The sequence below is a fragment of the Candoia aspera genome, chromosome 5 (genome assembly GCF_035149785.1).
Source record: "Candoia aspera isolate rCanAsp1 chromosome 5, rCanAsp1.hap2, whole genome shotgun sequence".
NCBI lineage: Eukaryota > Metazoa > Chordata > Lepidosauria > Squamata > Boidae > Candoia > Candoia aspera.
The window spans coordinates 80,886,832-80,913,340 of NC_086157.1; the positions used below are offsets into that span (position 1 = coordinate 80,886,832).

The 26,509-nt window shown below is 37.1% G+C and overlaps 1 protein-coding gene across 1 annotated transcript in view; it reads left to right on the forward strand.

Moving 5' to 3' along the window:
- Window positions 1-14,859, forward strand: part of MORC1 (MORC family CW-type zinc finger 1) — a 57,713-nt gene extending 42,854 nt beyond the window's left edge. Inside the window, exons 21-26 of the mRNA XM_063305576.1 lie at window positions 1,484-1,559; window positions 2,456-2,555; window positions 4,011-4,151; window positions 5,289-5,379; window positions 12,779-12,961; window positions 14,251-14,859. Of these exons, the coding sequence (XP_063161646.1) occupies window positions 1,484-1,559; window positions 2,456-2,555; window positions 4,011-4,151; window positions 5,289-5,379; window positions 12,779-12,961; window positions 14,251-14,412 (753 nt within the window). The 3' untranslated portion in view covers window positions 14,413-14,859. The remainder of the gene's footprint in view (window positions 1-1,483; window positions 1,560-2,455; window positions 2,556-4,010; window positions 4,152-5,288; window positions 5,380-12,778; window positions 12,962-14,250) is intronic.
- The last annotated feature ends 11,650 nt before the right edge of the window (window positions 14,860-26,509 follow it).

The window sequence follows — 26,509 nt, forward strand, 5'->3', positions numbered from 1 at the left end:
AAATAAACTTTTACTTACTGACAAATAAATGGAGAGTCTCTCAAACTGAGCTTGATTTTGCTAACTATGGACCTACACATACAATTTTCTTGTACACAGAAAGCCTTCCTGTTTACTGTTGCCTTTCTCTGAGATGTTTGTTCTTTACTTTCCAAAGTGGCCTAAAAACATTGGAATTTTCTTTTGGTCACTTACTAGAGAACTAACAAGGTCCCACCCCACTTTTTGGGAGGGAGACAAGAGATCAGCCATGACTGTCTAGGTGCTACCAGTCTAGGCGCTTCCAATTCCTGTAATACTCTTGTTGTGATTATTATTACTAACATACTTGGAAGAACAAGTCCCAGGTTTAAGAATGACTTCCATTCCCAAAGTCTTTCCTTAAGTTGAATTTGTATGTTAAGGCGGAACAGTATTATTGTATAATACTGTATTAAGTAATATTGTATAAACATGCCATGCACTTGTCTATCTTTATTACACCCTGGTAACAAAAAACAGTTTTCATTGCAGATAATGTAGCATAAAGTTACTCAGCTGGGTGCATCCAGCTCTCTAGAGCTCTGCTTTGAAATGCTGTTTGTTTTTATTACTTGTGGCTCATCTGTCTTGACTGTTTGGTTTGTCAGAAATACTGTATACTCTGGCTCTAATGAAGAAAAAGACAGTCCCTAAATGATTATGCTGGTGTAATTAGCACATGCTTAAAAGAATTAACCATTGTCAGTTAATTATGTTACTGCACTTATGCCAACGAGTAAGTAGTCTAACTGGGGGGAAAAAAGTATTAGCATTTGAAGGTACCCTTTTACAGTCACTTTGGAGACAGATAACAAGAAGTAGCATTATGCAAAAGAAAAGAACTGGCTTGCAGAAAGTAATGCAAAACAAACATTTTAGAGTAATTTAAGAATCATTTAGATCATAAAAGGCGTAATAACCAGAGATTAAAATAAATTTTGTTAGCATTCCCAAAGAGTCCATTCTAAATGTAAATGCGATAGAAAATCTTTGTGGTTTTGCTCCCTATAATACACCCTATAATACACCTTTTCTAGCATTTGAAGGAAGAATTACAATTATTTATTGGCCAGCATCAAATTAGGAGAAGAATTCATTCTCTTTAAAGTATTTATTAATGACTGATAGTCTGGGAACAAAAAAGTTCCTTGCAGGGGGGTAAGGGCAGCCCACATTGTTGTAGCATAGCTAGTATCTCAGCTTGTTTTTACAAACTGAGCAAGCAACAGTTATTTCTAACCTATAGTAATTCCCAAGAGAGTATCTTGAAATTAAAGGTACACTCTAGATAAGGAAATATCTATATATTTCCTCCATAACAAAATTAAAGTGTGTGAATAATAAAAAGAAAAATCAAGTTGTGTGAAGTTTTAAGTTGAAAGTTGAAACTAATTATTTAGTGGCTTTTGCAGTGCCTAGGACTTGCATGCTACTTCTTTATAATCAAAGTGTTTCACTGCAGATTATATCATCTGATAGTGAAACTGAAGATCTGCCAAAGGATGAAATGTTCAGAGAACTTTTTTTAATGCAAAAAGGTAATATTAATCTGTGGGATTTTGTATTTCTTGCATGTGGATTAAAGCTAGCAATCTCTATCTGCAGGTATTCTTTAACATCTCACATGTGCCTAAGGTGGGAGGGGGTTGGATGGGGGCTAGATGAAGGATTGCAGAAGTTGGGAGTGGAAAAAAATTCACTTTTTTGTTTTACTGCTAATATCTGCCTCTCTGGGTAAATGGTAAAACAAGTTGAAGTAGCAGGACATAATCAAAACATCAGAGTGGTCATTAGAAGTAAAGTACTTTACCAGAATGAATTGCAGAGGAGCTGTTTATGCCTGTATTGTAGATGACAACTGTAGTGAAAATATACTTGTGCCATTATAGGCATGCTCTAATATGAATGCATTGCATTTAAAAACAGTATTGCTGCCTGGTAATAGAGGAGGAAGGAAAAGTATCTCTTGCTGTCTGACAACACTAAATGATCAGAAATGGAAACATCTCTAAAAGGCTTCCATTATCCTATGCAGACCAAAAATAGCACTGCTTTACAGTATGGGTCTCTATAAATCTCTGCCCTGCAGCAATAATACAACAGTGACCCATTCTCATATTATAATATGTAATGGTCTACTTACACATCCTGTGGTTGTATTATGGAACCTCTGTCAAAATTCGATCATCCATGTAAGACTTCTCATGTTCCAAATAACTGGAAACCATGACCAAGCTCTTGTTGGTCAAGCCACGACTAAGCTCAAATTCTTGTAAAATTCATTGGTTAAATCCACATAACTACATTTCCCACTCCTTTTTTCCAGAACACTAGCTTCCAGGAAGTTCTCCCATTTTCTCATCCTGCCCATCTGGTTAAGTCCATGATTAATAACTTTGTTTATTATTGTTTTAAACATTTAAACCGCATGAAGAAAAACAGGAACAGTGTGAAGAAACAGCAGACAGTTTCCTTAGTCTAAACAAGGAGGAAAATTCTGAAAAAAAGTATATGCTATCAGCAAACTCAGAAAGGTGAGTGTACTTGGTAGACAAATTCTTGATTTCTGCTATTTGCACTGTGTAGTGTTAGCCTAGGATGGGGGAGCACCAATCAAGTCCAATTCAGCAATAGATATGCACAGGATGGCTTTGGGCTGGTCATCTCTCAGCTCAATCTACTGCATAGAGTTAATAGTTTTGCGGGGTGGAAATAGAGTTGAATGCAATGTATGTCATTTTAAGGTTCTGGAGGAAAGGCAAGATATAAAACTAATGAATAAATGAAATACACACTCTGTATAACTTTGCAATATTTTTAATGACAAGGAAGACTGAACAAAATCAAGATATTAAGTTGTTTTAATCGTATATAGTAAAATTGATTAATATAATTAATTTGCTTAACATTGATAAATACATGAAGTCTCATATAGATGTAATATCAGAAAAGGATCAATCTAGTAAATATTCTACTAGATCAGAGGTGAATATGCTTCGAATTATAAGGACTAAAGCAGAATTTTCTACTAAGTTACGTCCAATTATACAAAGCAAATGGTAGTGTAAGGAAAAGTTACGATAAGTTATTAATTATAATTATGATTAATTCTTAAGAATTAAATACTAAACATGTAATAGATCAGTATATGACTCACATTAAATTGTTTAAAAAAGGTTGATACTCTGTCTTGATGAATTCTAATGCTCAGTGCAATTAAAAGCAGACTTCAGTTTTATTAGTTGAAAGAATATCTAAATACGCATGTTCATAAAGCAATCCCTTCAGAAGTCATGCATGAATACTGTGACTGCTCATGTGTTCTCAGAGCAAGTTTGCTGTATACATTTGAACATGTCTTCCTCCTGAAAAAAGAGAGAGGGGTAATAGGATAGAGATGGGCACGCATTCCCACCTCTCCATGGAGGAACTGTTTCATTGTTGTTCAGTCACCTCCAAGTCTCCAATGGACCTCATTTTGCCAGGATTATTTGTCAGTAGTTGTTTCTTTGGATTCTTACAAGTTCTGTCATCAGTGTATTAAGCCACCTTGCCTCTTTTTTTTAATTCCATCTGTTTTTTCCAAGCATCAGTGTCTTCTCCAGTGAGTCTTATAACAGGACTTAAGAGGATCTTATATACAACATCAGAGCATGTCACAATGAAGGCCCCACATAACAAGCCCTTATTTACTCTAAGGAGACGAAAGGTTATTGAGAGAATCTCTTTGGAAGATGTATCTAAAATATCTAAGTCATTATAATTTTAACGCTTCATTTTTAATGCTTCATTATTAATGCTTCCGGTGGAGTCTGGTTGTACTTTCTCCCATGCAGTAGATGTTTCTCTTCATGGCTACAGTCACCATCTCTATGAATTTTTGAGCTTAGGAAGATAAAATTTGTTACTTGCTCTGGGCTGACATTATCTTACAATGCAATAATGTATAATGTAATATTTCAAATAATTGCTATGGTATTTCTATTCAGTGGATCAACAAAAGCTACAAAAGAAGACAAAGATCAAGCCTGTGTTGTGGGAGAGAGGTCAGTTGCAGTTTCACACACAACTGGAAATTCCCAGAGCATCACTAAAGCCAAGATGATTCAAACATTAACATCTCACATCAAGTGAGTGGTCCTAAAGACTCAAGTTTATAAAGTATATAAAAGCATCTAAATATACTTAGTGTGTGTCCTTATAAACAAAATCATTTTTTTGAGGGTGAATTTCATACCAACCAAGATGGCCACTTAAAATACAGTTACATTCTGTGGGATCAGTACTGAAGACATCCTATATAAGATTCTTCCAGGGACAGTTTCAGTATGTAAACACACAGTTTATATGGGGGGGCGGGGGTGTTGGTACCTTTGTATTTTGCTCAGTAGGCAATCAAAAGAGTTACATTTTCAGACAGACATGATAATTTGAACACATTTTTGAAAGAGTGCAGTTGTACCTTTTGTTAAACTCTGTGTTGCATTACCCACTCTACTGATTTTGGACCTGTCATACCAGTGGGGAATCACTGCACTATGATACAGCCAGTCACAATGCAGTACAAAGAGCTTATTCATTTTCCTCCTAAAAAAAAATCCTCCTGAGCTGCTAATTGCTCCCAGAGGTGCCAATTATTGCACATGGCTCCTTTGGGAGAGAAATAGAAACTCAGGGAATTTTTTTTATAGATACAGATAGATATGTAGATATAGATATAGATATAGACATAGACATATTTACTGTTTTCATTGAGAAGACAGATTAGTGTAAATGGAGTTTTAAAAGCAATTCATTCTTGCTTTAATATGCTAGTTCACAGAAGTGCAGTTTTATGGATTGCCGTGTTGTAAAAATGGCAATTCCAGCTGAACACAAGGATGCCGAAGCTCAGTGGTAAAAGTACATAGTGTCTCTGCATAACCCTAGTTTCAGTAAAGGGTCTTGTGGCCCTTTAGAGGCTAACAGATTTATATGGTACCACCATTTCTACTTTATCAACTGCATAAAATAGATGCTCCTATGTTAGACTGTATGCTATTAAGTCTGGATCTTGAGTTCCTTTGAGAGGAATTCTGTTCCCATCAGTAGAAAGAAGAAAGCACTTACATATTCTCCTTTCCACCCTTAAAACTTCATGTGCCATTTTAAAAAAGTGCATGAAAGAGTTTTCTCCTTCATGGAGTCTCTAAAACAATGTAGTGACTGGCATATATATGGCTATTTATTTTGCTGCAATGCTTTGTTTTGTTTTGTTTTGTTTTCAGAGAAATACTGCTCTACTTTTTACCTGAATGTGATAAATCAAGAGAACATATTACGTCCATGTGCCCTGAAGATGTTTTATCGATGTTCATTGTGAGTGAAGATCTAAACTACATTAAAATAAATATGTGAACACGTATGTGCCAATATAATTTAGTTACAGGTAATCCTTGCTTAATGTCCATTCATTCAGCAACCATTTCAAGTTACGACAGCACTGAATGAAGCGACTTACGTCCAGTCCTCAAAGTCCCAGCCATTGCAGTGCCCCAGCAGTCATGTGAACAAAATTTGGGCCCACTTGAGCACACCCACATTTACGACTGCCTTTTGGCCACTCACCCACCTGCTACTGCTGACTGCCCCTGCCACTGCTGTACCAGATGGGGTCTTCTTTCACGCTGCCTTCTTTCACACTGGTCAACTGGGGCCTTCTATCATGTGCTGGCCAGGGCCTCCATTTGCACCCTGCCCAGGGCCTCCTTTCGCAAAAGAAGGATCTTGCCAATGCACAAAAGAAGGCCCCAGCTGCACCAGCATGAAAGAAGGCCCTGGTTAGAACAACCTGCCCAGCATGTGAAAGAACAAGGACCTGGCTGGCACATGACAGAAGCCCTGGCCAGTGTGTGAGACAAGGTCCCAGCTGCAGCAGCACAAAAGTTGGTACAGTAGTGGTGCGCAGTGCATCGGTGCAGTGGCAATGGGCAGGACTGGGTGATGACGGCAGCTGGTGGCAGTGAGTAGGTGGGTGGCTAAAAGGCAAAGATGGGGGAAGATAGATGGATGGAGGGAGTTGAAGTGGAGGCAGTGCCGTACCTTTTCCCAAGAACGGCTTGGATCCAAGTGGGTTCTTGCCTAACCACCACATGGGATTCACTCAACAGCAGCAACTGGGATTGCTGGAACTGCCATCGCTAAGTGGAGCAGTCACATGACGTTTTGCCTCACTTCGCGACAGAGTTGCTGGTCCCAATTAGGGTTGTTAAGTGAGGACTACCTGTAGTTCAAAATGGCAGTACAATTTCCAGTTCAAATATGGGACAGCAGATTATGTTTTTAGTACTTACCTGGAATGGGGACCTTTGAAGTTGCAGAATTTGTCAAACCACAACTCTTAGCAAACTGCTGTCATAAGTCCCTCCGTTTTTTTTCTTCAAATGCTAAATACTTCAACATCTCTTTATAGGATTTAGTTTCTAGTTCATCCAGCATCCTAGTTTTTCTCAACTTGTTTCAGTTTTTTTCAATTGTTCTTAAACTCTGGTGCTCAGAGCTAGTCATAGTACTTGAAGTAGAGTCTTGAATTATTACTTTCTGTTATTTTAAAATTATACTTCTGTTGATGAAGCCTATAATTATATTTTCCTGTTTATAGGCATATCACAATGCTATCTCATACTTAGTTTGGAATCAACTACTATTCCAAGATATTTTTCACAAATACAGTTACTAAGCAAGGTATCCTTGATCCCACCCTTAGGCATTTGATTTTTGTCTGAACATTAAATTTGTCTGTGTCAAATCACAATCATTTCTTTTCAGCCCATTTCCTAGCGTATCAAGATTGTTTTGAATTATTTTGAATTTTATTTCTGGCTTCTAGGGTACAGGTAGTCCTTCCTTACCAACCACTTGTTCAGCAACTGTTCAAAGTTGCAATGGCACTTATGGCCGGTCCTCTTAGTTCCAGCCATTGCAGCTCCCCCGCGGTTATGTGATTGCAATTTGGGCACTTGGCAACTGGCTCACACTTACAACAGTTGCAGCATACCGTGGTTATGTGATCACCATTTGTGACCTTCCCTGCTGGCTTCCCCCGAGCAACGTCAACGGGGAAGCCATTAGGGAAGTTCTCAAGTTGCTCTGGTAAGTCCCCTTGGCCTTCCTATGCTCACATCATGCTATCCACCCCCACAGCCTTCCTGCACTCACATGCGGCCTCCCCTGGCCTACCCCAACTCAAAATCAAATCAAATCTTTATTACAGACATAAACAAGCATAATGTAATGGTTGCCTATTCTAAAACACCATCAGGCTCATGAGCAGGAATTCAAAGATATCTGATTTATTAAAGAATAGTATGCAGGATCACAGAGAAAGCTGAGAATGATGAAAGCACGCCAAATTCAAACTAAAAACCCTCGGTGCAAATGAAATCCCTCCCCATGCAGAGTCTTCTCAAGTTCACAATCCCAGGTGCTCCTAACAGTTTCTGATGGTCTGCGGGAAAAGGCCTTGAACAGATAACATAACCCAAACAGATTCCATTGTACTGATTTCATATACAGAGCTTGGTACAAGGTCTCACAGCAGCTCCCTCCCAAACAGAAATGCGTGTCAGCACCATGGCATGTGAAACGTTACGATGTATAAACTACATTGAATCAGTGAACATGACACATAAGGAGTGTGGGGTACAGTCACTTAAAAAGTATTGACTCCCCCAATTCATGTGTGGCCTGCACCAGCCCCCACAACACTCCCCACGCCCACACCCCTCACCTGCAACTCCCACCACTTCCCACTTAATGAACCCCATGTCTTGGAGTTATGATGGCAACTGGGACTGCTGGGATTGTTGTCGCTAAGTGATGTGGTCACGTGACATTATGCTTTATGACCACATTGCTTAGTGATGGCGATCACAATCCCAATTGCCATTCTAACCCCAGGAAAAAGTTGTCAGCAGGACAAGGGAGGGAAGCATCATGCTTGCCAAAGTCTATTTCAAAGTTGAATGTAATTAGACATAGTTCAGCACTGAAATGAATAAGTCTCTTTTTGACAGTGCAAACTGAAGGCTTATAGACATGATCCAGATGGGATTTGCAGCTCCAACAGCCCATTTTTCTCTGAAAGATCTATAATTTGCTATTGGAAGGCATCATATGTACCTTCATTTTGATTAGGCAGGTGAAAGTAGACACCACCAGAAGTATTACTTTTATTTGTTTTCCTACTTATTTGAATCTAGATGCTGCCTAAAGCATTGCCATTTCTGAACATAGTAAACACATACTAAATAGCATATAGTGCAAGATCTCTTCTATTGTTTCAGTTTCTTTCAAGCAAATGTTCTTCAGCTGCTGTATTTCAGTGATATCCACCAAGTCTCTATTATACCTAGAAAATCATATTTGCCTTCTGGTACTAAGAGTTCAAGCTCATCTTGTTCTATATTCTGAGCATTAATGTATAGCCAACAGATGCCATGAACTTTATGACCCAATTTTCTTTTTGATTTTTAATTGAATGGTTAAATAGGTTCTATTACATTCCACTTCCACTTTTTGCTATAGCACATAATCCTTTATCTAAGGTTCTTACTTCAGGGTTTTCATCTCCAATCCATGCAAATTAGAATTAAAGCCCTCCGCCCCATCAGGTCTGGCAGAGAAGGCATGCTGCAGGTCCCATCTGCCAGGGAATTACATTTGGCAGGTCCCAGGAGGCGGGCTTTCTCTGCTGCAGCACCTGCCTTGTGGAATCTTCTTCCCCCAGAAGTGAGATTCCTCCATCCCTCTCAACATTCCACAAGTCCCTCAAGACCTGGCTATGTGATCCGGCCTGGGGTCCTAGGGACCAGGAAGATTTTGCGATGGCTCCCTTACTGTGGTTAATATGATTCCCTCTTGTTTTGAGTGCATTTTATAGATATTTTTTAATTGTGACTTTTTTATGTGTTTATTGTTTTTTAATTAAGTGTTATACGCTGGCCAGAGTCACTTTATGTGAGATGGGCAGCTATATAAATATGATAGATAGATGATAGATTGATTTTAAAAACCCTAATCAAAATGACTATGCTTTGCCCAAATACATTTTTGTCTGCCTGCCTGCCTGCCTGCTTTCTTTTTCTTTCTCTCTTTCTTGCAGGTGGGTTAAATCTTTCTCTGATTTGGAGAGCCAGTTTGGTCTAGTGGTTAAGGCACTAGGCTAGAAACCAGGAGCCTGTGAGTTCCAGTCCTACCTTAGGCATGAAAGCCGGCTGATTGGCCTTGGGCCACTCACTGTCTCTCAGTCCAACTCACCTCACAGGGTTGTTGTTTTGAGGAAAATAGGAGGAGGAAGGGGCATTAGGTATGTTCGCCCCCTTGAGTTATTTATAAAAATAATAAAGGCAGGATGAAAAGTAACTAAGTAAGTAAGTAAATACATACATACATACATACATACCCTGCTAGCACTTATCAGGTAACTCAGACATTGATCTCAGAAACAGGCTCTCCAATTGACACCATATGCATACCACTCATTCCTTTTGTAGAATTCTTATTTTCCTTTCCTCTTCAATGGACTGCAAGGATGGGTGAAAAGAGAGCTTAATCCCTTAGGGGTTGAGTTTACTTTCTTGATCTTCATAATCAGTGGTGAGGTGGTTGTAGCTGTTCTTTGCAGCATCATTTGGCCCTACATGTGTTAGCAGAAAGAAAAAATTGTCAGTGGGCTTGATAAATCTTGGAAATTGTTCTTTTTATCCTTGCTCCTGACAGACAGCCCACTTCACAAGCTGTTAGGTCCAGCCAGAACATAGTTGTTTCAGTTCCATAAAATGGAGAGTCATTACTGCAGCTCTTTTATTTAGTGATCCACTGTCCTGTTTTGCTGCTTTTCCTGGCTTTGAAAGTTCAGAGCCTGAGAGAACTTAAAAACCATTTCTGAATTATAGTGCTGCAGAACATCATCTGTGTCTCTTGCATCCAGTTGTTAATATCACCCTCTGGGCTTGCTGATTTGTAGAAGTGTGTTCCTTCTGGAGGTTTGCTTCCACTGTCAGTTTATATTATAATGCCTCCTTTGTTTGAACTAATCCATTTTCGTCCTCTCATTCAGTAAAGTATAGCCACTCACTACTTCAAACCCTTCACATGTTCTTCTAGGACTGCTACAAGTTTGTAGGTTCTGCAGATATATGCTAAGTTCTTAGGCAGGAAGACAAACTTGCTACCAGTATTACAGGTCACAGTTGCAGAATTCTTCATCTTCATGTTTGTTTCTAAAGGCACCAGCAGCAGAAAGGCTTATAGTTCTTCCCTACTTAGGTTCTCAGATTTAGCCTCTTGACTTAGAGGGAAAATTGGTTACAGACTTCTCCTTAAACTCCCTTTCAAATGGAGTAGGTATGGGCATGAAGTAGGTATGGGCAATTAACCATGCTAAACTTTTCATTTGTTTGTAAAAATGTGTATGCCACCAGCTCACTAGATTTTGGGTGGCTTACCATATAAAAATATTAAAAAGTATAAAAACTTAATGCAAATAGTTAAAACAAGATAATTAGTTTTATTGTAATTTTTAACTTTTTGTAAGTCTCCTTGTGGATTTATTAAAGTGGTTGCCATTTAAAGTGAATAAATCAATAAATAAATGCAAACCACAGATGCATGGCCAGTGAAAATCATGCTTGCTTTTTCCAGAAATTCAGATCTTTATTTTGAGCTAGAAGAACACGGATGCTGGTTTTATAATTAATAAGTGGAGGGAGGGTTCTTAACTAAATTCAGATCCTGATACTAAATTTTCCTTTGCATTACTTTTCTAGCCAACGTAGTATCATTTTCCAGCTCTCTTTTTGCTTATCTTAAGGAGATCATTTAGTGCTGTACTACATAGGATCTTTTTGACAGTGCAGATTGCAGGCTCGGGGATATGATCTCAGATCAGGACTGAGGTGTGTGTGACTTTAATATTGGAAGTCACTTTTATTTCATTTATCTTTTTTATTATTTATGTTCCACCATTTTTGTCTGTGGGGTCCTGAAGGCATTTTTAGTTCTCTCTTCCCTTTTGGGGGGGTGGGGACTTTGAGTTATTTTTTGTGAGTACATGGACAAGTCCATACAGTTTTCTTGGCAATATTTTCAAATGTGGTTTGTCATTACCTCTTCCTAGGGCTGAGAGAAAGTGCTTTGTCCAAAGTCAAGCACCTGGCTTTTGGGCCTAATGCAGGAAAGGACTTGGGTTTCCCTGGTCCTAGTCCAGCACCTTAATCACTAAACTGAACTGGCTATGTTAGGGTCCAATATGAATTAGACAAGCTACTCTGATTCTTCGTGAAATAGTTCTACTTTTGAAAGGCAAAACTGCAATTAAGTCACTATAGCTTGATTCTTAATATGATTAATCTATGTGATATCATTTCCTATGTACTTCATTTTGTTTTTTGTTTGTTTTTATAAAATTAGTTTAAAAGACATTGGGATCAGAATAAGACTGTCACTTTATCCATCAATCAGGTAAAACTATATATGACAAATATCTTCTGAACTGATTTTTTATCAGATTGGTAATAGGCATATTCTTGAAAAAAACAGGAGTGAGATGCAATTCATGAGATTCCGCTGCTTTTTATTATGCTTAATTGATACAAAAAGAATGGCCTTCATTACATATGTAATACTATTATACAGCTGCTAGCATTATAACCTAATGTCTGTTCCAAATTCTGTTGGAATTATGTGCACCTCTTTGTCCCTTAGTCTTGCCCATTGAAAACCAACTTGTTGTATTTTTACTGATGCTCCTTTTGTGAATATAGATTTTTTTTTTCCTAATCTAAAACAAAGTTATTCAGACTTCGGTAAGAAAATACCCATATCTCTATTCTCTATATATGCTAGACCTCAGGAGCAGAGTTGTGTATATGGCCCCAAATTAAGCTAGCTTTGAAACATAGCCAGGCTAATTATGCTACAAATCAAATAATCAAATTCAGTAGCAAGATACCTTTTTGAAACAGTGGGACAAACAATAGAACAAATTGCCCCACTGTCTCAAAAAGATATCTTGCTACTGAATTTGATGATTTCATATTTCACTTGCAAACCAAATCTTACTTAAGCAGGGATGCACATTTATAGGCTACTGAACAGTGTTGGGGTTATATTCTAAAAAGTAAGGTCTTGGGTCAGGACAAAAACTAAATTCAGTTTATTTGTATTAACCTTTAAATTGAATTAAAAGTAAATATAGTTAATATGATAGTCAAGTTTTTAATAGCTTTCCCCTCCACTTTAAAAATTATAATTTAGTAAGAATTCTTGGAACCTAGGATATTTGGAGACCAAATATGAATCTCACATTCTTTATATTTGATGTAAGGGCATTAGCCTTAGAGTTTATAGCCTCCCATAGTCACTTAAAAACAGAGCTGAGACCTGCATTTTCACTGCATTATTCACTGCTCTAGAGTTATTTCCTAATCCTGCTATATGAGAACCTTTGGCTGCAGCACCAATCCTTCAAATGGCCCAGTTTCATAGGATAAAATATATATTGTTAGGGGGTGTGTGTGCAAGTGTATAATGTCTTGGATATTATGCTATGGAAAAAGTTAGAGAATTCCTTCCATACAGAGGTTGACCAGCTGTTTAAAAGGAGGAGGATAGATTGTGGTTTCCTTAATAGATGGAGAAATAAAGTTGAACAGTAAAATGTAAAACATTGCTTAAAATTTGCAGTAAGTTACAAACGTATAAGCATATATTTCAGTATTTGTCACAATATGAAGGACAACTTTCCAAAAAACTCCAGTGTCAAGAAGAACATGGCTGTCAAAAAGTATGTGCCATTGAAACAGAAATTTATCTATGTAAAGAGCAAGTAAAAGCAACCCAAGAAAAGCTTGAACATCTTCGGAGGAAAATAGCCCTATTGCTATTAAGAATCCATCCCGTAAGTGCTATTATTCAATTGTAATATTAGATGCAGTTAAGCGATTGCCAATGCTTTTATTTCTGAAAAAGTTATGTTTCATACTGTCATTCTACATCACAGAAAATATGGTTTGTTTCAGTATTTCTAACAGGGCTGCAACCCAAATGAGGTTCAGCTAGGTAGTCAAGGAAACATTTTTTTTTTAAAGTGTATGGACTATTTATGCTTTAGAATTATAGGGAATGCAAAATGAAAATATTAAAAATGCCATTTGTTCGGCAAGTTCTACTTCCATTGAAGTCTCAAACTAAGAGGGAATATGTCTTCCCCCTGATCAGCAGGGTGCTTTCATTTAACTAATGAGATATAAATCAAAACTTAAATGATTAACCAAATTATGCTATTGGCAGACACTTCTAATGTCCATCTTTGTGTACAGTTCATATGATTGATACTTCAAACACTGGACAGTCTGGTCTTTAAAATTCTTACTTAAATAGTTATTTTTATTTAACCAAGTAACAAAAGTAAATTGAATCCTAGGTTATTCAATTCTTTTAACTTGAATATTACTGTTGATTGTATTAAAATTTTCAGTACAGATAATTCAGTCTTTTAGACATGAATTTTTGCTCTCAAGTTGCATCAGTATCTTACAGAAATTACAGATACTGTAAAATAAATTATTTTAATGCATTATTTTAAATAATAAAATAAGATCAGGTATAAAATTATATAATTTTCAAAATATAAATACACACAGGTCTCAAAATATAGGCCAAAATACTAAAAAATTCATTCAGAAAAGGAAATAATGATTTCCAAAACAGGAGGCTGAGGAAGGACATAGAATATTTCCCTTGGCTGCTATTTTTCTGCTCCAGATTAGCCTTATTCAGGCTTTAAGTCTGAATAAAGTATGTAATCAGTTATAAGAATGAATGTTCTGTCCCACTCTTTAAATTCTGTCTATGTAGTTAGAGCAATTGATAAAGCTGTCCCCTATTACAGTGGAAATTCACATCCAAATGAATGTTTACATCTTGCTCCTCAGCACTGCAAAATTGGGGTGAAACATAAAAGTATCAGAATGTTGTGGGTAGGGCAAGACTGCATTATGCATAACCAAATACCTGAATAAAACTTACCTTTTCAGTGACTTTTCCTATTTAAAATTCCTGTTCTGAGAAAACCATTATATGCAATAGTTGCCAGTGGTGCAGTTTTAGCCAAAGGGGCTATTTGGTTAATTCTCTCTGGAGCCTGTTACTGTAACAGCAATGAATCTTTGCTGTCTGCTGTTTCAGCATCTTGTTATAAATAATCTGGAACACATCGATACCATCCTGGAAGAATGTCTAAACCAAGAAAATGCCCATCCATTGGTTACTGTAAATACTATCACCACTGAAATAAGTGAATCTACATTCCTGGATGAAGAAAATGGGAAAATATTTAACACTTTGTAATGTATAAGATGTGGATGTATATGTAGGTAACAGAATGTAAACAGTCTGCCTACAATTATTCTGCAGAAGTCTTACATATTATAGTGTAAACGATATGGATTAATATTCTAAGTTCCATTTTATGTTTTGCCTATTATATTTTAATACTATTGGAACCATTTCCATAAAGAGTATTTCCATTGAAATGTATGGATGAAGTCTAGCAAAAAAATGTTGGTTAGAATTTCATTATGTCTATATTCTTGTGAATATGTTGTTGGAATTATTGCAGAAATTATTTTTAAAAATTGTTTATTTTGAAATAGCTTCATAAACATATTACGCTAACTTTTATTGGTATAAATATAGAACTTGAACTTTTTTTGCATGAAAATTAAAGTTTTTTTGAGAAATTATTATTAAAAATTACCAGGCCTCATAAATAAAGCTAATTTACAGCTTGCTTGACTAGTTAAGTGTTATTGACTGAAGTAATTGATATGTACTTATTAATGGAAACATTTAATCCATGGCAATTATTTTAAGAGCTTTCCCCAATAATAAATGCATATTTAGATTGTAATAAAGTTCATATTGTAAAATTATTTTAAAACAAACAAATCCTTAGCATAGGCATATTAAATGCTTCACACAATTACTGCATTTTTACTCCAGGATTACCACAATGGTATTTTGAAACTGTGGAGTAGAGTTGCCAGTGTTTTTGGTGAAGAAAATGGGAGTTATAACACAGCCTTCTTCACCATGCAGAGGTTAGGCAAAGATTACAGTATCCTAATAAAAAGGCGAGCATCGACCCTGGCCCCCTCAAGTCCTGCTGGGCTGCCTCATCATAACAGGTGTGTGTTCCTGAAGGTGGGGATGGGGAGATTAGTGCAGAATGCCAGGAATGTACACTGCAAGTGCATAGCAGCAGGGCCACTCGGCATGCTCATCTCAACTGCTGATCTAAAGCAAGCAGGCACCTATATCGGGCAGTAGCAGTAGGAAAGGGGCTGGAAGCAGATGATCACCTTAATGACAAAAACAAAGGCATTTCTTACTGCGCAGGAGAAAGCAATGATAAACCACCTCTGTTTTTTACCAAGAAAACAAGGGCAGGCAATATAAAGTGATCAGTGATACAGTGTCAGATGATGGTCCCTGAGGTCAGATTGCACTCAACATGGTACTGAGAAAAAGCTGAGGATCTTTCAGAATACTAATGGAGTTTATGACACAGCAAAACTACAGCCTTCAGGACATCTCGTTCCTGATGTTCCCATGCAGGAAAATAAAATCCAAAGCTGCAAAAACAGAATTACATTTGGAAACATTGAAACAGTGCTCAACACAGTGAAAGATGAAATGAATCTACATTAACATTGTAGGCAACAATAAATTGAAACAGGCTGGAGTTGGACACAGAAGATCATACTATTTACTACTCAGGACATGAAAAACAGAATTGCATTGCTTTCATAGGAAAGATATTAGCAAAGAAAGTACTTGATTATATGTTTTTCATTTACTAAAGATACTTCAGGACTGTACTGGCATTAGTACAGTAATCTGTCAGTTCTGGAAAATCTCACTATGTCATCAAGATAGAATTCTCTTTCATCAAGATGAAGCTGTTTCATCTTTGTACTTCTATAATCCTTGAGGATGCCTATTTTTAACTTCTTTTAGAGGCTTAATTAGTTCAAATCATATGATATGCATTACAGAGTGCTTTTTCCAAAGACAGGTTGAGGTCGATGTTCAGAAATGCGCCTTCCTTTTTTGTTCTTATAATTCATATTTCCCAGAGGAAAAATACAGGAAGTTTAATGTTGGCTTTGTGACTCAGAGATAGATCTCAAGTTCACCTAGTGAACTAGAAGAACCTGAAGAGACTCAACAAGAATCACACCTTCCATAAAAACTGATACAAAACCCATTAAAACAACAAAATACAGTGAGATTTGAGAACTTTCAAAGTCTAACAGAATAAGAGTTTTGTATACAGCCAAGAGAATTGGCAAATAAATCCTGGCAAGCCTTTCTGAGTAAAAAATGCCACAGACAGAAATTAATATCAATTGATTAAGGTATGAGAGAGGGAAAGGAAGGGACCATGCTCAGATATCCCTGATATACTTCACTCTTGATTAGGGTGAAACACAACAAAGCTTTTTGGATATCCTCATACTGTTTATCATAGTTAAGGAAAACCTGCAGGCCACTTACAAAACACTTTTGCATCTACACTGGGTACTGAAAGCAGTCCTGCTAGGAAGCCATATATACAAAGCCCAACTCTGCAGTGAATACTGAAAAGTATTGCTTTATTTTTCTTCATATGGCAAGCTAGCATTCGAATGATACCATACATAAAATTATTGCGACTGGACTTCCCAATAATTTGGATGAATAATTCCAAATTGATACTTGGAATATTGAGCATATAATACAAGTGCTACAGAGATTCATCACTTATACATGAGTTTAAATCTTCTGTGTTTATAAGGACTGCTCAGTAATAAGTATAGCAAGCCATTAACACTTTTATATGAAGAAGGTAAGGAATAATTTAAATTTCTATGGGTCTTGCTGCTAATATCTAAAAACCATGTTAGAACATTCTTAATACATTCTATATCTGTATGGTTATTACATAATGCACTAATGAACAATAGGCAGGAAATGATACTAATTTATAATAGACACATATTCCAGATTAAAAGGGGCCTCAGGACTAAATTGTCCAACACTTCACAATTTCAAGTTGGCAGTAGTTTCAGCTATTGCATAAATCACAGTTCAGGAAACTTTCCTGAGGGCCATAATCTGTTGAATAATCACATGCCAGTGGTCAGTGGAGCCAGATACAAAGATGACTAGAGTGATTCTTTTCCTCTCTGGCCTCTGCCCTTTTTCTCACTTAGGTTACCAGAAGAGAAATAGTTTATCTGAGGTCTGAACTGCAGAAAGTTTCCCAATCTCCTGTTACTGCTTCATCTCTGCTGTTTCTTCCTTGAGTTGATAGAACTTAATACTGTAGAGTTTAAGTATTACTTGCAGGATATTTCTCTTCTTCACCTCCTTCCAATCATTTCAGCTATCCAATCCATACCCTGTTTTTCCTGCTTTCTTTCCAAAGGCCTGAAATGATCACTTGCAGCTGACTTTTCCTATTCTACTTCCATTATTCCATTTATTATGGCATCTTTCCCTCTCTATTTCATTTTCTTTCCCCACATCCTACTCTCTTTCTGGAAACACTAATCCCTTCTGTGTGTGGCTTTTAGGCCTCAGATATCTAGGCTGGTTTATGAAGCCTTAACTATCGGTCAGCTATAATGAAAACAGATTCCTATATAAATTGATGGCTCATAGATCAGGCAATCCAATGATAATGAATTTAGCTTATGAATCACTTTAGCTTATGAATTAATGGTTCAGCATGAGACTGATGAATTTTGTTGTGAAAAACCAATCCAAAATTAATCAAGTTAATAAGATAAAATTAATAACATAAAGTTTAAAGATTAGAAATCCTGCTGTTTTCCTTATTACTTCTTTGACAAATTAAAAAAATACCTTCAAGAAGTTAATATTTTAATATCTTCTAAACAACAGGATACTGCTAAATACATTGATCTAAATTATAACCACATTTGAAATTAATACAAGTAACATCACAAAGCTTTATAATATCAAACCATTCAAAATGCAAGAAGAACTTGCATTTCATCCAAAATTAAGTACTTTGACAGTGCTATGATTTCAATGAAAAAAGCATGCAATATGCCTGATTCTTTCACGGTAAAATCAAAAAGTCTTTAACATTTTAACTTTAGCCAAGTTACTTTCACTTAAATTATATCCACACTTCCATCTAACCTCAGCATAAACACACCCTGGCAACCTGCTTATTTCTATGTGGCTAACCTGCTCCTGGTTGGGATAGGCTTACATTGTTGTCTTTACTATTTAGATACTAAATAGTATTTTCCATCTTATTCTAACACCAACCAAAGATAGCCTCAAAATATATAAGATCTGTTAAGATTTGAGCTATGTTACTTTGGAATTTAGACTAGTAGTAATACAGACAAGACCAGGAGGAGCAGCAGGGATGGTTTATGTTACACTGGTTCCTTGACTGCCAAGGATCAATAGATAGCAGTAAAGTCATTTGTATGAAAAAGCTCAAAGTAAAGCTGATTTGGCAATTGTATCTTTGCTACTCTGATTTCTCTTTCACATCCTCTGGTTCTGAATTACAGATTAGAAGGAGGCATATCCAGCAGTCCCCTCACTTAATACACAATGGCTCATTAGGCTGCTTTTGTCCTTTCCTAACCATTTTTTAAGTTTAAAGAAACAAAATAAGAAATGGCAAGCAAAGGTGATGTAATGGGAAGAAGGAATAACCTTGAGGAACAGAAAGAAGGGCCACAACCAAGAGAATGGTCATATAAAAGGAATCCGAATCCACATAGAACTGTAACTTGAGAAGGCATTTCAGAAAAGCCCCTCTCTAGTTTTCACGAAGATAAAAAAGAGGCGGGAAGCACACTCAAGAGTTCCAAGATTCTGTTACAATAACCTTATAATCATAGAAATTGTATTAAGCATGCATGACTTTGGTTTCGTCTGGTCCACTTTGAAGGGCTGATAGGTGGGGTTGATAATTTGATATTGTGTGGGAGGGTGGGCTGTACCCTGATTGCAGGCAGCTGGAATTGCGTTCCTCCCCTTTACTCCTAAATCACCTCAGCGGCAGAATGGCAGGAGATTGTTAAAAAGCCCTGTGTTTGGAACAACTGGGTGGTAATGGTGGTGGTGTGGTGGGTGTGTAGGAGAGCAGCAGATGACAGGAGAAAGCGAGGGAGAGTGCAGCAGTAAAGGTTTGTAGAAATGCCAGGAGCAAGTGAGACTTTGTCCTGTTAAAGGAGCATTGTATCCTGGAGATAGTAGTTGTGTTTAATACTTATAGTGACAGTCATAGCTTAGTAACCTACATGTATTAGTTAGAATAGACATAGTTTACAGTTGTAATAGTGATAGAAATATAGGGTAGTTGGAAATTATATTAGTTGGTCACCTGGGTAGAAAGAGCATTCTGACTAGTGGTTTTCTAAGTAAAATACCACCCAACAGAAAAAGGGAGAACAAAAGGTCTTCGTGTGCAGTGTCTCAATGGGAATGTCTTGGTGAGTCTGAGTAAACAACCCTTGGGTATCCAATAAACCTGTGACAGTGGGATAATCCCTTGATTACATATTATTATGACTTCAAAAGATTATATGATTTCAGATCATATTGTCTGAAACATGTTCCTATATGATAGAGATACCAGAGCTGGGCTGCAATACTACAGATGACCACCAGATGCAGAAAAGGCTTAGAGTTTTCTCCTACAGACAGCTGAGTTAAAATGCTATCCACATCCTTGAATTAGCATAAAACTATGTTGATCTAAATTGACTCTCCCACTGCCAATCCCTATCTTGACATAGTAATGAGGTCAATAAATGGTATGTGTCAGATCTTTGAGGTAAGCAAGGTCCAAAAACAGGCACAGCAGGGACTCTAGGAATGCTGTTTATTGTTGTAAGGTGAAATAACAGAAAGCCTGTCAAGTTTATTTCTACTCTTACCTTATACCAAACAAAATTAAAGTGAGATATTTTGAGTTTCTTTCTTGTGCTTTCCTCTTTCTCAGCATTCAGTAATCTTTTCTGAAACTCTCCTTTAACAATTTGCTCAATCTTTTCCCATTTTCAAGGCATTCGTTTACAGCATTGTCCTTATTTATTGTGGTCCAAGTTAAGGACTGGAGAGTTCCCTTGGCTTTGCTTTCTCTTCCACCAAGTATCACCTGCCAACGGAAAAAAAATGGAGGGTTTAGGCACCTGTCAAGTTTGTTTGTTTATGCAATTTAGAGGTCATGTAACTCCGTAAGATTCTGTATGATTTACAGCATGAAAAACAGTAAATAATAGAACAATAAAAGCACAGATCATGCATGTTGCCCATTTAATAGGGAGCAGGTGCTAAGGGGAACATAGGTGAAACACGAGAGAGCTCTCCTAATACTCCCTTTCTCTCCATCCCTGTGACCTGTCAGTTGGGCTATTTCTGTATGTGGCACTAGCACTCTTCAATATCCCAGCTGATGGGTAAAAGGAGAGTGTTGAGGATGGAATGCAGTGGAAGGGAGGGTCATTAACATGACTCCCAGGTCATAGTCTACACCATTTCTACCCCAGGAGCTGCAAGGAGCAAAACCCCAAAAACACAGACCTTCCTTCAGAGGGAATACAACTGGAACATGTTTTTGGAAAGCCCAGGTGTTTACAGGAAAACAGTATTTCCAAACTTGCTAGGGTTTAATTTGAGCTTGCTTGGCCTCATCCAGTTCTCATAATTTCCAGGTAAGTTACCAGATCAGAACCTTCATAGAATCTCAAGCCTACACTTGACTGAATTTATCCATCACCTGGGGTGGGGTTACAATGGATGAATTAACTCACATTTGGAAGTCATCAATGTTTTGTCAATACAGATATTGACAAGAATAAAGTCACTTTACAAAGAAATAGGATTTAAATATGAGTTTTATAAAAAATAAAAATAAACAGGAGAGAGAGCCATGTTATACAGTAAATCCCTCTTGAAATGAGAAAATTGTATGTGTGATATTTATGAATATAGCAGCTAATGTGTGCAAGGATTATTAAGATTGTGGCTTAGTGGAATTTGGAATCAGGGAATATTGTGTGTCATTTATTCATATGGGTTAGAGCTTGGGTATCAAATATTTGAACTTCTATATTAACTTGAATTAGTTTGATGTTATTTATCTATCTATCTAATTTGTCACTGCCCACCTCCTCCTACCAGAGACACTCTGGCAGGTTTACAACAAAATGATCAATAAAACAAATAATTACAATATATAAAAATACTCTATATAAAATACAATAACTAATAAATATAGGTAAAAATAAAGTCCAGATGGCTATGATCCAATTCAGTCCTTGCATTGGAGAAGCATTTTAGGGCACTAGCCATCCCCAGGCATGACTATTCCCCTCCCTGCCACAAGCCAGGTGGCAGAACCAGATCTTAAAATTCCTCTGGAAGGCCAGGAGCAATGGGGCTAATCTCACCTCTGGGGGTAGGATGTTACGGGGGGGGGGGGTGAAGCTACTACAGAGAAGGCCCACCTCCTGGACTCCGCCAGATGGAATTTTCTTAGTTGGAATACCAACACATCTGGAGGGTGTCAACTTGGGATAGTTAATACAGAGAATAATATTAAGCTAAAAATAGGGCTGCCATTGATTGCAGGAATTGACAATCCTTAGGTGGCAGCAAAAAAATGCAGAATACCCAAACTCTGGCTGCCATTTGTTGCCAAATTTCTGCTGCCCATCTTTTAGAAGGCTCTATTAAACACTATATGAGTAGGCTTCTCATACACTAGAGATTTTTGTGTCTTCCCTTCTCCCTGTACCTCCTATAAAATATAAAGATGCACCAAGCTGAGCATCCTGGATACCTCTTGAATATCCCTCAAATCTCTTCCTGTGCATCTCCTAATATTTCAGAACATATTTCAGGTGTTCACAAGGAGAGAATTCTAGCTTCTGTTTCTCCAGTGAATGGACACCACTGGGTATATATCTCAAGATTAACTCATCATTTAGTTCATGCATTAATACAGACTTCGCCAGCTTGAGGTTGTCTAGACATTTTGGACCAGCTACTCTCAGATTCTTTTAGCACAGCTTAAGGAATTCTGAAATGAGTAGCTGATAGCTTGCATACCAACATATGTGGAGGTCAACGCCATGTATCAGCAATGGGATGTGTAGTCCAACTAATCCAGAAAAGACTATCAGCAAACAATTACTTATCCTAATTTGGTAATAATTATTACAAACTGGTTACAAAAAAACTATGAAGCCATCAGCCAATAATTTTGTAATCCCTGAAGGATTTTTTCTTACAGAACAGAACATTTCTTTAAAAGTGGAGTTACATGCAGAGTGGGTAAATCCTTGACATTCCTCTGGCATTTCCTCTAATAAGGTACAGAATGCAGCAGTGCACCTGTTAGCTGGCACTCACAATGAAGAATAAGTTATGCCTAAGTTGTAGGCTCTATATTGGCTGCCAGTAGAATTCAAAGTGCTGTTTTAACTTATAAAGCTCTATATGATTTAGTACCAGGGTACTTGCAAGACTGCCTTCTCCAGCTGGGAACAATCCATCCAATATGCTCAGCTCAGGAAAAACTCTTATTGATTCCCCACTTTTGTGAGGTAAGGAAGTGACAAGGCCAGCAGGCATTATTTCTTTGTTACGTCTCTAGTATTGTAGAACTGTCTTTCCCAGAAATTAAATTTGGACCTTCATTGACTGAGTTTTGAGCATTGTTAAAGAGTAGATAGAGTTCTTCCAGTGGGTTTTTGATGATTGATTAAATGATACTGGTTGGTTGATTTTGTTATATGCTCCAGTTATTTTATGAACATTTTAATTATTTATGAAGCATTATTACCATTACATTTAATTTAAATTGATATACTGGATTAGTTATTATTTATTACTATTTCTTGTAAACCATTGGAAATCTTGTGTCTATGGTATATGTTATATAAGGCTGATTAATTAGTATATTCCTGTAATAATATATTCCTCTGTTAAACTTACAGATTTGCCTGTCGTTAAGAATATTGCTTATATTATTGGATGATACAATAAAATTTAGACAAAGTTCAAAAGCAAGGCAGAAAAAAGCTACACACCTTTTCACTATGCATGTGGGAGTGGAGTCAAGTCTAAAACACTTGGGAAGACACAGATTTGCATCTTATTCATATATTTACCAACAAACCCCCCCTCCTTATTTTTTTAATGCACAGTAAACACATGCTCTTTGGTTATGCCAGTAGGACTTCTGTAGGCAAGGAACGCTTATCCCAGATCTTTTGTTTACATTTCTAATCATCTGAGAACATCCATTGCAACTGTTAGCTAAACACAAGGACCCGGGTACACTCTTCTACAGAGGTCTATAGGATACAAACAATTAGTGTAAAGGAGAAAAGATATACTCTTAACAAACTAGTTAAGTTTTGAAATGAAGATTTCAATAGAAGAGAATATATGTAGTTTAGGGTTGAACTGTGGAGTCCTTGGAACTCTCTGAGCTTGGTTGTTGGTTGCAGATGTTACATTACCTGACCAGGTAACATCAACAGCGCGAGTGACTGTAGGGTTTGCTCCCTACTTATATACAGTAGCTTGCCTGGCCAGTGTTGGTGGGGGTGTGGTTTTCTCCTTGGTATTCCTTGATTAGGTGTTGTTTTCTGCTTGATTGTTTGTCTGGTGTTAATCCCTGCTTATCTGACTGTTGGCTGCTGGAGGGGATGTGTTCTGGTCTTTTTTGTTTCCTTCTTAGCTTTTTATTGTCTCTTTTGAATGGTGTGCAAATGTGGTTTCTTTCTATATGTCTATAGATGGCTGATGTGTCTGAGTACGAAGCTTCCAGAACTCCCTAGCATTTCTGGATTTAATTTGCTCTAGGATGATCACAGTTTCCCAGTTGAAGCTATGGTTGAATCTGTCCATGTGTTGTGAGATTAAGGAGATTTAAACATAACTTCTGACTACTAATTGGTGTTCATGGATGCACCCTGCTACTCTTCTGTCTGTCTGTCCTATATAGTGGATGTTACAGTCTGTATGTTGTTGATGACTCCTGTTTTTTCTTCTTGGGCTACTGGGTCTTTTGGTTTGTCAGAGTGTGCTGGCAAGCGTTTGGCCTGAAAGATCAGAAAAAACACACACCAGGCATTTCTATAAAAATAAATGTATTTACAGAAAGCACAAAAACATATTTACAAGCATATGCATTCACACAAGCTCTGAGAAGACTGGAAAGAGGCTACAGAAAGGAAACTGAAACTAACAAGACCAGGCAAATTCCTTCCAGGCAATTTCCTTATATGGTCATTCTTTTCACACCCAACCTGAGGATATGTAAGTTTGACCTGTTCACCCTGCCAGAGTGATTTGTTACCATAGTAACTTAGTGGCTTGGTCTTTGCAAAACAATCAAATGCCAACATGGTTTACTTAAGATGTTTTGGAGGGCTTTAGTTGGTTTCTGTGCTACAGTGATGCCATGTGATTGTAATAGTCAGATGGTTGTTACTGAGATGTGTTGTAATAGTCTGTTCTGAGACCCACTACCCCACTAACTCTGACAGGACAAGCTACTGTATATAAACAGGGAGCAAACCCCACACTCCCTAGCACTGATGATGTTACCTAGTCGGGTAATGAAACATCTGCAAGGAAACAACCAAGCTCAGAGAGCACCAAGGACTCCACAGAATTACAGATTGTTATTTCTACAAATAGGAAATTTGTGTAGGCTGGCTCCTTTGACCTCCAAATTCAACCTTAGTTTCTATGAAATTGTGTGCAGTGCTGTCTGAATGTACATTAGTTCTATGAAAATGTACTTCATTGCTGAATAAATATAAAGGCATTTGTTCTATGATAGGTTACCTTCTTTTTGTCCATATGCCTGGCCTTTTCATTTTTAGGAGACAACAAAGTAGAATAAATATTCTGTGTTTTCTTCTGGCAGTTGTATATCTATCCCAAGTTGTGAGACTAGCTACTGCATGGACATCCAGTAAACATCATGGCATATAATGAGCTGATTTGGGTCTACAAATTACATAAATCTGACTTTCCATTGTAAAATTCTATTTCATAAACATGTTACTTAACAGTATTTTTGGCCTCAGTGCTTTTTAAAAAATAACATTAAAAGCTGAATCATTTCTGTAAGTAGTACTTACTGCTTTTTTTTTACTTGTTTCTACCAAGAGAAAGGTGTTTGTGTGTATTTATGTGTGTGCATGTATTATTGAAAGACTGTTTTGGTTTATCTTATGGACCTAGAATTTCTGCTCTGCTGGATTCCTGAGAATGGAAGAGTTCAGGATGCATAATTTAGTAGATTCCCCACAGCCTTCACTCTAAGTGTAGAAGGTTCAGTGGAAAAAACAGTATGAGATCAAAGCCTCCAAAAATGTCATGCCCTGCTGATAAGCGATGGGAAGAAAGAATTTAGGCCAGCACAATAGTTAGTTTGCATTTTTATGTTGGTTGAGATCCTGACAGAAGACTGGGAGGATATACCATAACAATCTTCCCAATGACAGAATTTCTAACATAGGAAAAAACACTGGAGAGGATATTTTGGGCCAAGACCCATTTGGCCTTGGAGTGATATATATGGAGCCTTACTCAATAATGTAGGGCAGGAAAAAAAGAAAAAAGTAGTACATGAGACCATGCCTAAAGCTGAATTTAATTCATTAAAAACAGTTAATGTGATAACCTTTCATATATTGAATCATTTTCCTTCTTCTGTCATATTAAATATTACAAGTGAGCTAAGCTGCAACTTCTGGAGATGTGCACCTTTCCATTTATGTGTACAAAAGGAATTATGTTCACATAAATTATGTTCACATAAATTATGTCCACATGAACATATTTTATGTTCATAAAATAAATGCATAAAAAACATGTACACTAGTCTCTCTATATGCTTTCAACTTCTAAACTTCAACTACTAGATTTAAAAATTCTAAACAAATGAAAATGAGAATAGCAATGAATGGGAATGGAATCCAGTTAGACAACTACTCTTACAAGCTGCTGTAACTTGGAAAGGAGAATGAATTGTTCCCTTTTTAAAACAGAGTTACACTTGTGTATGGACTGCAGTCTGTTTGAGGGCAGGGAATGTTAGGGGAATTTTTATTTTATATAACCAGGAATTAATCCCAGTAACACCAAGGGCAGCTTATTTTTATTAACTAGGTATAAACAAAGAGTACAAACTGAATATTCATTATAGTGAAATTCAGGATGATGAGGCCCTTTTTATCTTAGGCAAGTTGAAAAGCTCCGCAGCAGAGGATGATGATTTTCAGTACTCTTTCTTTCCAAAGGAAAATTATAAAAAAATATTACGGGCTCACTTGAACTTCAGTGGGGCAGATTTCCTTTTCTGGACATACAAAAT